This window comes from Nerophis lumbriciformis, linkage group LG25, assembly GCF_033978685.3.
Source record: "Nerophis lumbriciformis linkage group LG25, RoL_Nlum_v2.1, whole genome shotgun sequence".
In the NCBI taxonomy this organism is placed as follows: domain Eukaryota; kingdom Metazoa; phylum Chordata; class Actinopteri; order Syngnathiformes; family Syngnathidae; genus Nerophis; species Nerophis lumbriciformis.
Window position 1 is genome coordinate 23,259,927 of NC_084572.2, and position 14,376 is coordinate 23,274,302.

General features: G+C 42.5%; 1 protein-coding gene across 1 annotated transcript in view; it reads left to right on the top strand.

Moving 5' to 3' along the window:
• Positions 1-14,376, top strand: part of mcoln1a (mucolipin TRP cation channel 1a) — a 59,931-nt gene that overhangs the window by 37,012 nt on the left and 8,543 nt on the right. Inside the window, exons 8-11 of the mRNA XM_061983951.1 lie at positions 2,582-2,688; positions 2,758-2,907; positions 2,982-3,083; positions 5,936-6,058. Coding sequence (XP_061839935.1) covers positions 2,582-2,688; positions 2,758-2,907; positions 2,982-3,083; positions 5,936-6,058 — 482 coding nt within the window. The remainder of the gene's footprint in view (positions 1-2,581; positions 2,689-2,757; positions 2,908-2,981; positions 3,084-5,935; positions 6,059-14,376) is intronic.

Consider the following 14,376-nt stretch of genomic DNA (forward strand, 5'->3'; position numbering starts at 1 on the left):
ATTATTCGCTCTGTGACGTCACATCGGGAAGCAATCCGCCATTTTCTTAAACACATTACAAACACCGAGTCAAATCAGCTCTGTTATTTTCCTTTTTTTCGACTGTTTTCCGTACCTTGGAGACATCATGCCTCGTCGGTGTGTTGTCGGAGGGTGTAACAACACGAACAGGGACGGATTCAAGTTGCACCAGTGGCCCAAAGATGCGAAAGTGGCAAGAAATTGGACGTTTGTTCCGCACACTTTACCGACGAAAGCTATGCTACGACAGACATGGCAAGAATGTGTGGATATCCTGCGACACTCAAAGCAGATGCATTTCCAAATGGACTGGACAGATCGCTTTCAGGAAAAGAGAGCGGATGAGGGTATGTCTACAGAATATATTAATTGATGAAAACTGGGCTGTCTGCACTCTCAAAGTGCATGTTGTTGCCAAATGTATTTCATATGCTGTAAACCTAGTTCATAGTTGTTAGTTTCCTTTAATGCCAAACAAACACATACCAATCGTTGGTTAGAAGGCGATCGCCGAATTCATCCTCGCTTTCTCCCGTGTCGCTGGCTGTCGTGTCGTTTTCGTCGGTTTCGCTTGCATACGGTTCAAACCGATATGGCTCAATAGCTTCAGTTTCTTCTTCAATTTCGTTTTCGCTACCTGCCTCCACACTACAACCATCCGTTTCAATAGATGCGTAATCTGTTGAATCGCTTAAGCCGCTGAAATCCGAGTCTGAATCTGAGCTAATGTCGCTATACCTTGCTGTTCTATCCGCCATGTTTGTTTGTGTTGGCATCACTGTGTGACGTCACAGGAAAATGGACGGGTGTATATAACGATGGTTAAAATCAGGCACTTTGAAGCTTTTTTTAGGGATATTGCGTGATGGGTAAAATTTTGAAAAAAATTTCGAAAAATAAAATAAGCCACTGGGAACTGATTTTTAATGGTTTTAACCCTTCTGAAATTGTGATAATGTTCCCCTTTAAACAATGTAACAAGGTTTTTCAAAATAAATCAAATCAAATTATGGATAAAAATGCCAACATGGCACTGCCATATTTATTATTGAAGTCACAAAGTGCGTTTTTTTTAACATGCCTCAAAACAGCAGCTTGGAATTTGGGACATGCTCTCCCTAAGAGAGCATGAGGAGGTTGAGGTGGGCGGAGTTGGGGGGGACGGGGTTTGGGGTAGGGGGTAGCGGGGGGTGTATATTGTAGCGTCCCGGAAGAGTTAGTGCTGCAAGGGGTTCTGGGTATTTGTTATGTTGTGTTTATGTTGTGTTACGGTGCGGATGTTCTCCCGAAATGTGTTTGTCATTCTTGTTTGGTGTGGGTTCACAGTGTGGCGCATATTTGTAACAGTGTTAAAGTTCCGTATTTACGGATTATAAATCGCAGTTTTTTTCATAGTTTGGCTGGGGGTGCGACATATACTCAGGAGCGACTTATGTGTGAATTTATTAACACATTACCGTAAAATATCAAATAATATTATTTATCTAATTCATGGAAGAGATTAAGCAAATGTCAGCAATCGTCACACACACGTCAACCAATAGAAATTATGCGGGGGCGGGTCATGGTACAAGTGCATTGTGAGTCATGTTGGCGGTGTATTGTGAAAAAAAAGATGCTACATGTTACTACGTCCGTACCTAGGAAAATGGATCATTTCAACATTGGCGGTAACTTATAAAAACTGAGAAGGGCTGAACAAAAATGGCACCGAAAAGGAAATCATATACTGCAGATTACAAGATGGACGTAGTGAATTATGCAGCAGAGAACGGCAATCGAGCAGCAGAAAGAAAGGACAAACCAGAGGCGACAGCGGGGAGGAAGATTTCATCGGATTTAGCAATCGGAAGTGACAGATTTATTGTCCGAAAAATAAGGTTATTTATACAGCCACCCTCAGTGTGACCTGTATGGCTGTTGACCAAGTATGCTTGGCATTCATTTTTGTGTGTGAAAAGCCATATATATTATGTGATTGGGCCGGCACGCAAAGGCAGTGCCTTTAAAGTTTATTGCCGCTCTGTACTTCTCCCTACGTCCGTGTACCACTCCGTACAGCGGCGTTTTAAAATGTCATAAATTTTACTTTTAGAAACCGATACCGATAATTTCCGATATCACATTTTAAAGCATTTATCGGCCGATAATATCGGCTGTCCGATATTATCTGACATCTTTAGAACAGACCCAACAGAGTGACCCAAAGAGTCCGAGACTGCCCACCAGCTCCCCGCCAATGTCTGCACGAATGATCAAGCTCCGTCCATGGCGACCAAATTGTCAACATCCAGCCAGGGCCCCGCAAACCCCAACCAACCCCCCCCCCCAGGCCTCACTGTTGCACAGTCCCAAAGGCAAAAAACAGGGAAAACATCAAGAACACAAAGGAGGACACACATGAGCACAGAGCTCCTGCAACCAGCCGTCTTGAAAAAAAAAAAAAAAAAAAAAATAGTGATCATTATTTGATATTTCACTTTTAACTTTGCACTGAATAATGTAAAGGTCGTTCTATCTTTGATTTCTTGCTGATCTTTGTTTTGCTTTGACTCCCCAGCTGAGAATTACACTCGCTTGGCGTTCGACGTGGCCGTGGCTCTGGTGTGCACGCTGTCCTTGCTGCTGTGCGGACGCTCCATCCTGCGAGGCATCATGCTGCAGCAGGTGAGCACCAGTGCTTTCTTTCTGTGTCAAACGGATACGAAACATATTGTTGGCGTGTGTGTTTGTCAGGAGTTTGTGCAGTTCTTTAAGGACAATCTGGATCGCAAAGTGCGCTGGGCTGACCGCATGGAGTTCATCAACGGGTGGTACATCCTCCTTATTGTCAGCGACATCCTCACCATCATCGGAAGTTTCATCAAAATTGGCATCGAATCGAAGGTGTGCTTCAGGTTTTCAGCAGTTTTTGATATTTTTGAGTTTATATGTCTAATTTTCTGTCTTCCTCCCGACAGAACATGTCCTCCTATGATCTATGTGGCATCCTGTTAGGGACTTCCACCCTCCTGGTCTGGGTGGGGGTCATTCGCTACCTCACCTTCTTCCAGAAGTACAACGTAAGACATTCATGGCACTATGGGTGATGACTAGGGTTGGGTACCAAATTGGGTACTTTTATAGGCACCGACCGAATTCCGTCTGTACTACCGGGTATCGATTCACATAAAATCAAACGGTGCCATATTTCGATACCAATCCTCAGGGCTGTTGCGATTTTTTTAACACCAATGTGCCAAGCACCAGTGTGCTTGGCAAAAAACGCTAAAGCACAAAGTAAGACTTCACTCTTTCAAAATACGCCAGCTTAATGCTAATTTATACATTGGGTTTGTCTTTGACAGGCTACTATTAACGATTTTATTTTAAATGCCGATTTTAACACCTCCATAATTGGTAATAGGTACTACAACTAAGATCACCATATATAGAACGCACCAGTTTTTAAGCCGCTATTATATTTTTACATATATTAGCCGCACCGGACTATAAGCCGCAGATGTATACCACTACGAAAGATTTTGTAAATGTTTACTTACATACCTTAATTGTTTCCAAACTACGCCTGTCACACGGCAGTAAAATGGCTAATCAAACAAAACTAGAGATGTCCGATAATATCGGACTGCCGATATTATCGGCCGATAAATGCTTTAAAAATGTAATATCGGAAATTATTGGTATCTGTTTCAAAAAGTAAAATGTATGACTTTTTAAAACGCCGCCGTACGGAGTGGTACACGGACGTAGGGAGAAGTACAGAGCAGTTGCGTCTCCCAGTCATACTTGCCAACCCTCCCGATTTTCCCGGGAGACTCTCGAATTTCAGTGCCCTTCCCGAAAATCTCCCGGGGCAACCATTTTCCCGAATTTCTCCAGATTCCCACTCAGACAACAATATTGGGGGTGTGCCTTGAATCAATCAATCAATGTTTATTTATATAGCCCTAAATCACAAGTGTCTCAAAGGGCTGCACAAGCCACAACGACATCCGCAGTACAGAGCCTTTGCGTGCCGGCCCAATCACATAATATCTACGGCTTTTCACACAAGTGAATGCAATTCATACTTGGTCAACAGCCATACAGGTCACACTGAGGCTGGCCATATAAACAACTTTAACACTGTTACAAATATGCGCCACACTGTGAACCCACACCAAACAAGAATGACAAACACATTTCGGGAGAACATCCGCACCGTAACACAACATAAACACAAAATAACAAATACCCAGAACCCCTTGCAGCACTAACTCTTCCGGGACGCTACAATACACACCCCCGCTACCCCCCTCCCAACCCCGCCCACCTCAACCTTCTCATGCTCTCTCAGGGAGAGCATGTCCCAAATTCCAAGCTGCTGTTTTGAGGCATGTTAAAAAAAATTATGCACTTTGTGACTTCAATAATAAATATGGCAGTGCCATGTTGGCATTTTTTTCCATAACTTGAGTTGATTTATTTTGGAAAACCTTGTTACATTGTTTAATCCATCCAGCGGGGAATCACAACAAAATTAGGCATAATAGTGTGTTAATTCCACGACTGTATATATCGGTATCGGTTGATATCGGAATAGGTAATTAAGAGTTGGACAATATCGGATATCGGCAAAAAAGCCATTATCGGACATCTCTAAACAAAACAGAAGTCATCGTCATGGACCCACTAGCTGTGAAAGCTAGCTCTCCAATTAGCTAAACAGACTCAATAACTCCACTGACGTTTTGGTGAGTTAACGAAACTGAAACAATACAAATAGAATGCCATTGTAAGTTAATAATGCTGACACAGACACTTGTAAACATGTTAGTATATTCGCAAATGCTAACGACGCTAACTTGATTACATTACGATAGCACGTACAAATATGCATGACAACACTCCTACAGACATCACACATGGGACGGTTTAGTAAGTATGAATTGTTTTAGTTGTAACAAACTGCTTGGAGTGATGAATGAAGAATCCTTTGGAGCAGAAACGCTATGGGTGAATGTTATCAGTTCAAAGAACGAAACAGGAAGTACATTTTTAACCTGCAGCATCTGCAGTGAGTGAACTCGTCCAAAAGATGGCGCCATAGTACAAACAACTACACACCTTTTCAGTGTCTCTGTCGGTGTTCTATGAAAACTATTTGCTGTACGCAAAACCTTATGGCCATTAACGAACAAAAATCCATAAATTAGCTACACCGTTTTATAAGCCGCAGGGTACAAAGCGTAGGAAAAAAAGTAACTTACAATCCGGAAAGTACGGTATTGTTACAATCAAACAGCTGCTGTGTAATAAGCACAACACTTACAGTATGAACACTTTGCAGGGCGCAACATTACACATTCGGCTTCACTTGCCAGTTAGACAACACAGATAGCCTATACAGTACTGCCATCTAATGTCTTGGAAGTGCAACTGCATTGCAAATAAGACTCAAGTGTAATCAGAAAACAAGATATAAAAGCTGGACAGTACAGTTCTCATAATGAGCTCATTTTTAAATGTTTAAATATACAATTGTAGTATCAAACAAATAATATTTCTTAACACACAAAAATATACAGAAAATTGGTACCTTTAAGCACCGGTATCGGTATTTGATACCTTATAGATTCAAATGTGAACAGTACACATCCAACGTGATTTAATTTGCATAATTGGTCGTGGTGTATGTGCACGTTATTGTAATGGATGCTGTCGGAGAAAGCAATAACATTCATGGTTAGGTATGAATTGTGTTACGATGCATAACGCCATTCGCAGCCAGTCCCCTTAATATGTGTTAATGTGCAATTCTATCCGTATGCGGCGGTCCAAATGTATTAGTGGCAGCCCGTCTCAGATAAATAAATGTGACTAAACACATTAATGACATGACAACGTGTGTGACGTCTTTTCCCTCGACTAGATCCTGATTGTGACTCTTCGAGCAGCCTTTCCTAATGTCATCCGCTTCTGCTGCTGCGTGGCCGTCATCTACCTGGGCTACTGCTTCTGTGGTTGGATCGTCCTGGGACCATACCATGTCAAGGTGAGGCGGTGCTCTGTTAAAAAGATTCTTATGATTACGGAATGGTGCCATCAGCGTGGTGGCACACGGTTGGCGGTTCTCTCTGTGCTGGTGTGGCTTTTCTGCAGGCACTTCCTCCCGCATCTCAAAAACATGCATGTTAGGTTCATTGGAGACTCTAAATCAGAAGTTTTGAACAGGAGTCCATGACCCCCCGGTGGTCCGCGGAGGTACTGCGTGGAGACCGGTTGACTCGACTTTATTTGTAATATTTTTTTATATTCTCCAGGCAAATGTTTAAATACACACCAACACACTGTAAAGTAGTTTAGAAATAGCAGTGGCGTGGACACCATCCTCAATGTACCTTGCAAGTTTAAATCAAATGAATGAACAAAGAATTATATTATTGTATCCATGTTAGCATTTAGGATAGCTGGCTATGAGCGACATTGTACTATATTATTGGAATATCTTAGTCTTGCACAATAATAACAAGGTATCTTTAGGACCAGTTTGATGTAAAACACAATTCTATACAGGATAAATAAGCAGGGTTGCCTGCTCCATCTCTACATCAGTTTGGGGATTGTTGTGTCGACCAGCTCTTCCTCCCAGGGAATCTAAGTTACTGGTCAATCCCAAATTATTTCGATGACATATATGCTGAGTAAGAAGGACCACCAAGACAGAATAGGAATATTATCAAGTTTTACTGAAATTTCAGGAGATCATCTCACACCAATACATTCATATCGGCTACTCGAGTTGATCTGCCATTCAAACAGAAAAAACTACTCTTTGAAGAAGAAAGCAGCGCCCCACCCTCCCCCAGAAAAGGGATGCCTCTCCCTCTCGCAACACTGATAAAGCAAGAAGGGAGGGGATGTATTCATATTCCAATGTCTAAGACACTAAACAGACCTATGAAGACAAAGAGAAACTGGTAGAATATACAAAGGAAAAGTACTAGTTGATTTCTAAACATGGCTATGAATAAAGAAAGAACTCTTGATCATATATGCATTCTCCACAAGGTCTTAGTCTAGAAAATGATGAAGATCCCTGCTCTAATTGTCTATTAGTGTGAATGTTAGTACAGTATATATGTGCTTTGTGATTAGGGATGGGTACCTTTCAAATTTGAACCAATATGGTAACAATTTCCGGGACCTCTGAATCAATACCGGTACTCAACGGTACCATTTTTTGGTCATTTTCTATGTTAATAAATGTTAGTTGCCTTAATAAGATCAATTTTCTATTTAAAGGGGACATCTGATTATTCAAATTTTACATTTAACACCTTTACCTGTGGTCTAGAAACTGTGGTACGTGTACCACTAGTAGTACGCGGGCCCCATCTCGTGGTACGCCAAAGAATCGCTTGATTAAAGTACAGTGTTTTATTTCCCTACATTCAAACAAAGTGTTACTGTTCAAACTACAGTACAGGCCAAAAGTTTGGACACACCTTCTCATTGACAACACAACGGATGGTCCCAACCCCATTGATAAAGCAAGAAATTCCACTAATCAACCCTGAAGTGAAAACCATTTCAGGTGACTCCCTTTTGAAGCTCATCGAGAGAATGCCAAGAGTGTGCAAAGCAGTAATCAGAGCAAAGGGTGGCTATTTTGAAGAAACTAGAATATAAAACATGTTTTCCGTTATTTCACCTTTTTTTGTTAAGTACATAACTCCACATGTGTTCATTCATAGTTTTGATGCCTTCAGTGACAATCTACAATGTAAATAGTCATGAAAATAAAGAAAACGCATTGAATGAGAAGGTGTGTCCAAACTTTTGGCCTGTACTGTATATTTAATGTTACAGTGGCCAAACACATTAAATATACTTGTTAAATAAAACCCCTGCCTTGTTTTTAATGAATACTTAGGCCTACTTATGGTTGTTTAATGTTGGTCATTATGGTGGTGCTTGGACAGCCAAGCTTTTTCTGAGGTGTAAATAGTTTGAGAGCCACTGGTCTAGATAATGTTTTGAATATGTTTTGGTGTTAATTCCGCGTAAACATTTTTTTTTTTTAAGTCTGCCTGTAACATTTCAAATGAAACCCTGCCCCAACATCTCCTGAAGTATCAGAATGTATCTTTTGAAAATGTACACTGTTTAAATATGTATCTTGAAATCGTCACTGCTGTTTTTTTCAGACACTATTAAAAATAAACATATAGATTCACCCGGTCACAACATTGGGAACACCTGCACACTCTTCGATACAGAGCTGCGTCAAAAAAAAAAGCATGCTTTAAGCAGCATTTATGTCACTGCATGTCACATGAAATCAGTAAATGATCTTACTTTTTTTATTGTATTTAATTTATTTGGAGCTTGATTTAATGTCCAAATAGGTATGTCCACCTTGCTGTGATGTCACAACGTAGCCAGACTGCAAAACCCCACAGATGTCCACGCCAAAATGTACAAACCTTATGATTTGATACGTTGGCATTGTTTAACACTGGTATCCATTATTGTAACATTTTATAATTCAGAAAAGACTACATTCATAATAGGTCCCCTTTTACTTTCACAATAATATTAATAACTCCTCTCCAGTTGTTGTATCTTGAATTATTACACTTTTGAGTCATCTCAATCAATCAATCAATCAATCAATGTTTATTTATATAGCCCTAAATCACAAATGTCTCAAAGGGCTGCACAAGCCACAACGACATCCTCGGTACAAAGCCCACATAAGGGCAAGGAAAAACTCACCCCAGTGGGACGTCGATGTGAATGACTATGAGAAACCTTGGAGAGGACCGCATATGTGGGTAACCCCCCCCCCCTCTAGGGGAGACCGAAAGCAATGGATGTCGAGTGCGTCTGACATAATATTGTGAGAGTCCAGTCCATAGTGGATCCAACATAATAGTAAGAGTCCAGTCCATAGTGGGGCCAGCAGGACACCATCCCGAGCGGAGACGGGTCAGCAGCGCAGAGATGTTCCCAGCCGATGCACAGGCGAGCGGACCACCCCGGGTCCCGACTCTGGACAGCCAGCACTTCATCCATGGCCACCGGACCTGTGCCCCCCCACCCTCCACAAGGAAAAGGGGAGCAGAGGAGAAAAGAAAAGAAACGGCAGATCAACTGGTCTAACAGGGGGGCTATTTAAAGGCTAGAGTATACAAATGAGTTTTAAGATGGGACTTAAATGCTTCTACTGAGGTAGCATCTCTAATTGTTACCGGGAGGGCATTCCATAGTACTGGAGCCCGAATAGAAAACGCTCTATAGCCCGCAGACTTTTTTTGGGCTCTGGGAATCACTAATAAGCCGGAGTTCTTTAAACGCAGATTTCTTGCCGGGACATATGGTACAATGCAATCGACAAGATAGGACGGAGCTAGACCGTGTAGTATTTTATACGTAAGTAGTAAAACCTTAAAGTCACATCTTAAGTGCACAGGAAGCCAGTGCAGGTGAGCCAGTATAGGCGTAATATGATCAAACTTTCTTGTTCTTGTCAAAAGTCTAGCAGCCGCATTTTGTACCAATTGTAGTCTTTTAATGCTAGACATAGGGAGACCCGAAAATAATACGTTACAGTACTCGAGACGTAACGAACGCATGAATAATGATCTCAGCGTCGCTAGTGGATAAAATAGAACGAATTTTAGCGATATTACGGAGATGAAAGAAGGCCGTTTTAGTGACACTCTTAATGTGTGACTCAAAGGAGAGAGTTGGGTCGAAGATAATACCCAGATTCTTTACTGATTCGCCTTGTGTAATTGTTTGGTTGTCAAATGTTAAGGTGGTATTATTAAATAAATGTCGGTGTTTAGCAGGACCGATAATCAGCATTTCCGTTTTCTTGGCGTTGAGTTGCAAGAAGTTAGCGGACATCCATTGTTTAATTTCATTAAGACACGCCTCCAGCTGACTACAATCCGGCGTGTTGGTCAGCTTTAGGGGCATGTAGAGTTGGGTGTCATCAGCATAACAATGAAAGCTAACACCGTATTTGCGTATGATGTCGCCTAGCGGCAGCATGTAAATGCTAAAGAGTGCAGGGCCAAGAACCGAACCCTGAGGAACTCCGCACGTTACCTTAACATAGTCCGAGGTCACATTATTATGGGAGACGCATTGCATCCTGTCAGTAAGATAAGAGTTAAACCACGACAAAGCTAAGTCTGACATACCAATACGTGTTTTGATACGCTCTAATAAAATATTATGATCGACGGTATCGAAAGCAGCGCTAAGATCAAGAAGCAGCAACATAGATGACGCATCAGAATCCATCGTTAGCAGTAGATCATTAGTCATTTTTGCGAGGGCTGTCTCCGTAGAGTGATTTGCCCTGAAACCGGATAGAAGAGGTTCGCAGAGATTGTTAGACACTAAGTATTCATTTAGCTGCTGTGCGACAATTTTTTCGAGGATTTTCGAAATAAAGGGAAGGTGGGACACCGGTCGGTAGTTTACCATGAGGTCAGGATCAAGGTTAGGTCTTTTGAGCAGAGGATGAATAACCGCTTTCTTTTTTTTTTTTATGTCCTGTCCAGCTTCTCAGGCAAATCATATAGTTGATGTAGATGCCCATGTCGGCTGTTCAGATTTACTTTACAAAAGAGAAGTGTAGGATACTTCTCTTGTTGCCTTATTTGTATTTGACTTTATTAAATGTATTTATATTATCATTTAGTGCAGCCGGGCCGGAGCAGGAGGGGATAGAAAGAGAAAAAAAAAGAAGACAGAGGGGGAAATTGTGGGGACAAGAGGGGGATTAGACAGAGAGACAAAAACAACAACAGCAAACAACAACAACAACAACAACAATAGAGCAACATCAGCAAATATGACATGTACAAATATGATGGTAAAAGTAATAGCAAATAAGCAGTTAGCGAAAAATAAAAAATAATACAGAAATAACCATGAGCATTATTACACTACAAATGGATCAATACAAATACCAATAGAAATAGCGCTATTGATAATGAACAATACCAATAATTTACCTTTATTATCAACAATACAGTTGTTTAAATGCAACAATACATATACGTAATGATAACTTGAGATACGAAAGAATGCAGAAAAATGGAGGGGGAGAAAGAGAAGCAACCTACATTAACCTTGTAGATTGTTATAGTCACAATAGGTTAAGCTTTGTCAGTGTGCCATGTGTTACACCCAGTTTACCCTAGGGCAACAACGTTAATATATGTTTGATGCAACGTGATTATGTGCATGAGTGTAAGTATGCATATGTACTTGTATATGTACAGAATGTGTATATGTGTTTGTACAATGAATGTATATGTACAGAATGTGTATATGTGTTTGTACAGTGAATGTATATGTACAGAATGTGTATATGTGTTTGTACAGTGAATGTATATGTACAGTATGTGTATGTGTATGTTTGTATATTGAATGTGCGTGTGGATGTACGAACATTAGGTAGGTAACTATGTACTGTATTTGTGTATGTATGTGGGAGCGTAGGTACCTATGTACGTATGTGAGCATATGTGAATTTGCATGTACAATACATTCGACTCCCAGAGTGCGTGGGAGCCAGAGCACGGCCCCATCACCCCCGAGAGCCCAACCCACAAACAGGAGGCGTGGTGCCCAGGGAACCAGGGACCACCGCCCCCACGCAGCCAAGCCGGCCAGCGACAGGAACCCCAGAGCCCGACCCACCGTACCGCCCACAAGGGCCAGCAGCAGGCCGCAGACAGACGCACCCGGCAGAGGACAGGGCACGAGAAAAGCAGGGGACAGCCAGACCCCAAGCCAGCGAGAGACCACACCCCACACGGGCAGAAAGGCGAGACGCCCCGCCCGAGGGACCCAGAGACTCCCCGCAACCGGACGGGAAGACCGCCCCCGCCCCACCGGCAACCGGGCCCCCACGAGCCCACCCCCCACCCCCGGAGAGCGCGGCGAGGCCAGCCCCCGGCCACCCCACCCAAACCGGCCGCCGCAGGACCACCCAGGCACAGGGCCACGGGAACCACCCACCCCACCCGCAGGGACCCCAACGATGGAGATGGAACAACCAGCAACCGCCCCGCCGAGCTCCCCCCCTGAGGGAGGGGAAAATTAAAAAATAATATTAATAAAATATATTAAAAAATAAATAAATAAATAAATAAATTAATTAATTAATTTAAAAAAAAAGAATTAAAAGAAGATCACAGACATGCTGACAAACAAGGTCACTACCCCAGCAACTGGCCGACTCGCAGCACCTCGGAATACCTTGCAGCACCAAGCTACCACAATAGACGCAGGGACTAGGCCCAACAGGCCCCAACCAAGACGGGCACCCGGAAGGGATGGACAGCGGGACCCAGGAGCTCCAGACACGCAGTTCGGATGCAGTAGCCTGAGGCGTCGACCCCCGTCTGACAGGCAGGCCCAGAGCGTACCCCCAGAAATATACATACATACATGCATATATACATACACATACACACATACACGTATACATACCCACACATACACATATATACATATACATACACATATGTACACATACACATATATAAACATACATACATACACACACATATACATACATATACACAGTTCGTCAGCCCCGACAGCCATCACGCGCGCGCGCTGCCATCAGTCACAACATCAGACACACCCCTGCACCAGACCCAGCAGCCACGGGCGCCCACACCACAAACAAACGGCAGCAGAAACAGCAGCCGCAATAACCCCAGACAGCCAGCACCAGCCAATCAAATCAAAGCGATCAAAAAAAAAACTGCGACCAGCAACCACACGCCACCAGGGCCACGGAGACCAGCCGGCGCCAGCCCGCCGGTCAGCCCGAACGCCAACACGCAAACAAGAGACACCAACAACCCCCCCAACCAAAAGGCCCCCCACCCCAACCCAAACCCGCACAAACACACCACCGCCCAAACAACCGAGACACAGCATCCAGACCAGACACGGGGGCTGCGCCGCCACCACACCAAGTCACCAACAGAGACCCCACAGCGCAAGGTCGGGCCACACGGGCACGGACCCCATCCAACAGGAAGTGAGACCCGCGCGACGCCACACACAAATAAATAATAAGATTAAAAAAATAAAATAAAATAAAAAATAATAATAATAAAAAAAATAAAATAAAATAAAATAAAAAATAAAATAAAAAATAAAATTTAAAAACCGCTTTCTTGAATGCTAGGGGAACAGTGCCAGAGGAAAGTGATACGTTTATAATATTTAGCACTGATGGACCTAATAATACAAAAAGCTCCTTGATAAGTTTCCCAGGAAGTGTGTCAAGTAAACATGTTGTTTGTTTTATCCCACTTACACGCCGTAATAGTTCCTCTAATGTTATTTCATCAAAAAGAGAGAGACTATTTTGTATTGCAGTATCCGTCGTAGATACAGTTGTATCTGTGTTAATAGAACCCAGTTGTAGCTGAGATGCGTTGTCTTTAATCTCCTTTCTAATGAGTTCAATTTTCTTATTAAAGAAATTCATAAAGTCATCTGCCGAGTGGGTGGAGCTATTGGGAGGAGTCCCTTGTTGGGTTAGCGATGCTACTGTACTAAACAAAAATTTAGGGTCGTTTTTGTTGAGGCGGATGAGATTTGAGTCATATTTAGCTTTAGCTAAGGTAAGCATGCGTTTATACAATATTAAACTATCACTCCATGCTTGATGGAAAACCTCAAGCTTGGTCGCGCGCCATTTGCGTTCCAACTTTCTACATGATAATTTATGAGCTCTGGTTTCTTCTGTAAACCATGGGGTGCGCCTTTTAGGGGCCCTTTTTTGTTTTAGCGGTGCTATACTATCAATGGTTTTGCGCAGGGCATTGTCAAAGTTGTTAGTTAGGTTATCAATAGAGCCGACATAATTTGGGAATGGTGCCATTACCGAAGGCAGTAGGTCAGCAAGAGTCATCGTTGTGGCAGCATTAATGTTGCGGCTGCTATAGCAGTTATTATTATTATTAGTTTGTTGACAATGAGTCAGAACTTCGAATTTTATAAGGTAATGATCGGACATTACTTTAGTATATGGGAGTACCATAACTTTGGAGGTGGTGACACCCCTGACCAGCACTAGATCTATCGTATTACCGTTGCGATGCGTAGGTTCATTTATTATTTGTGTAAGACCACAGCTATCAATTATAGTCTGAAGCGCTACACACTGAGGGTCCGATGGGGTATTCATATGGATATTAAAGTCCCCCATTATGATTATATTGTCTGCGTGCGTCACTAGATCAGTAACGAAGTATTATGTTATATTGAAGGCCACGGTGTGGTGCCTAACCAGGGCGTAGTTGAATGTACCAGTCT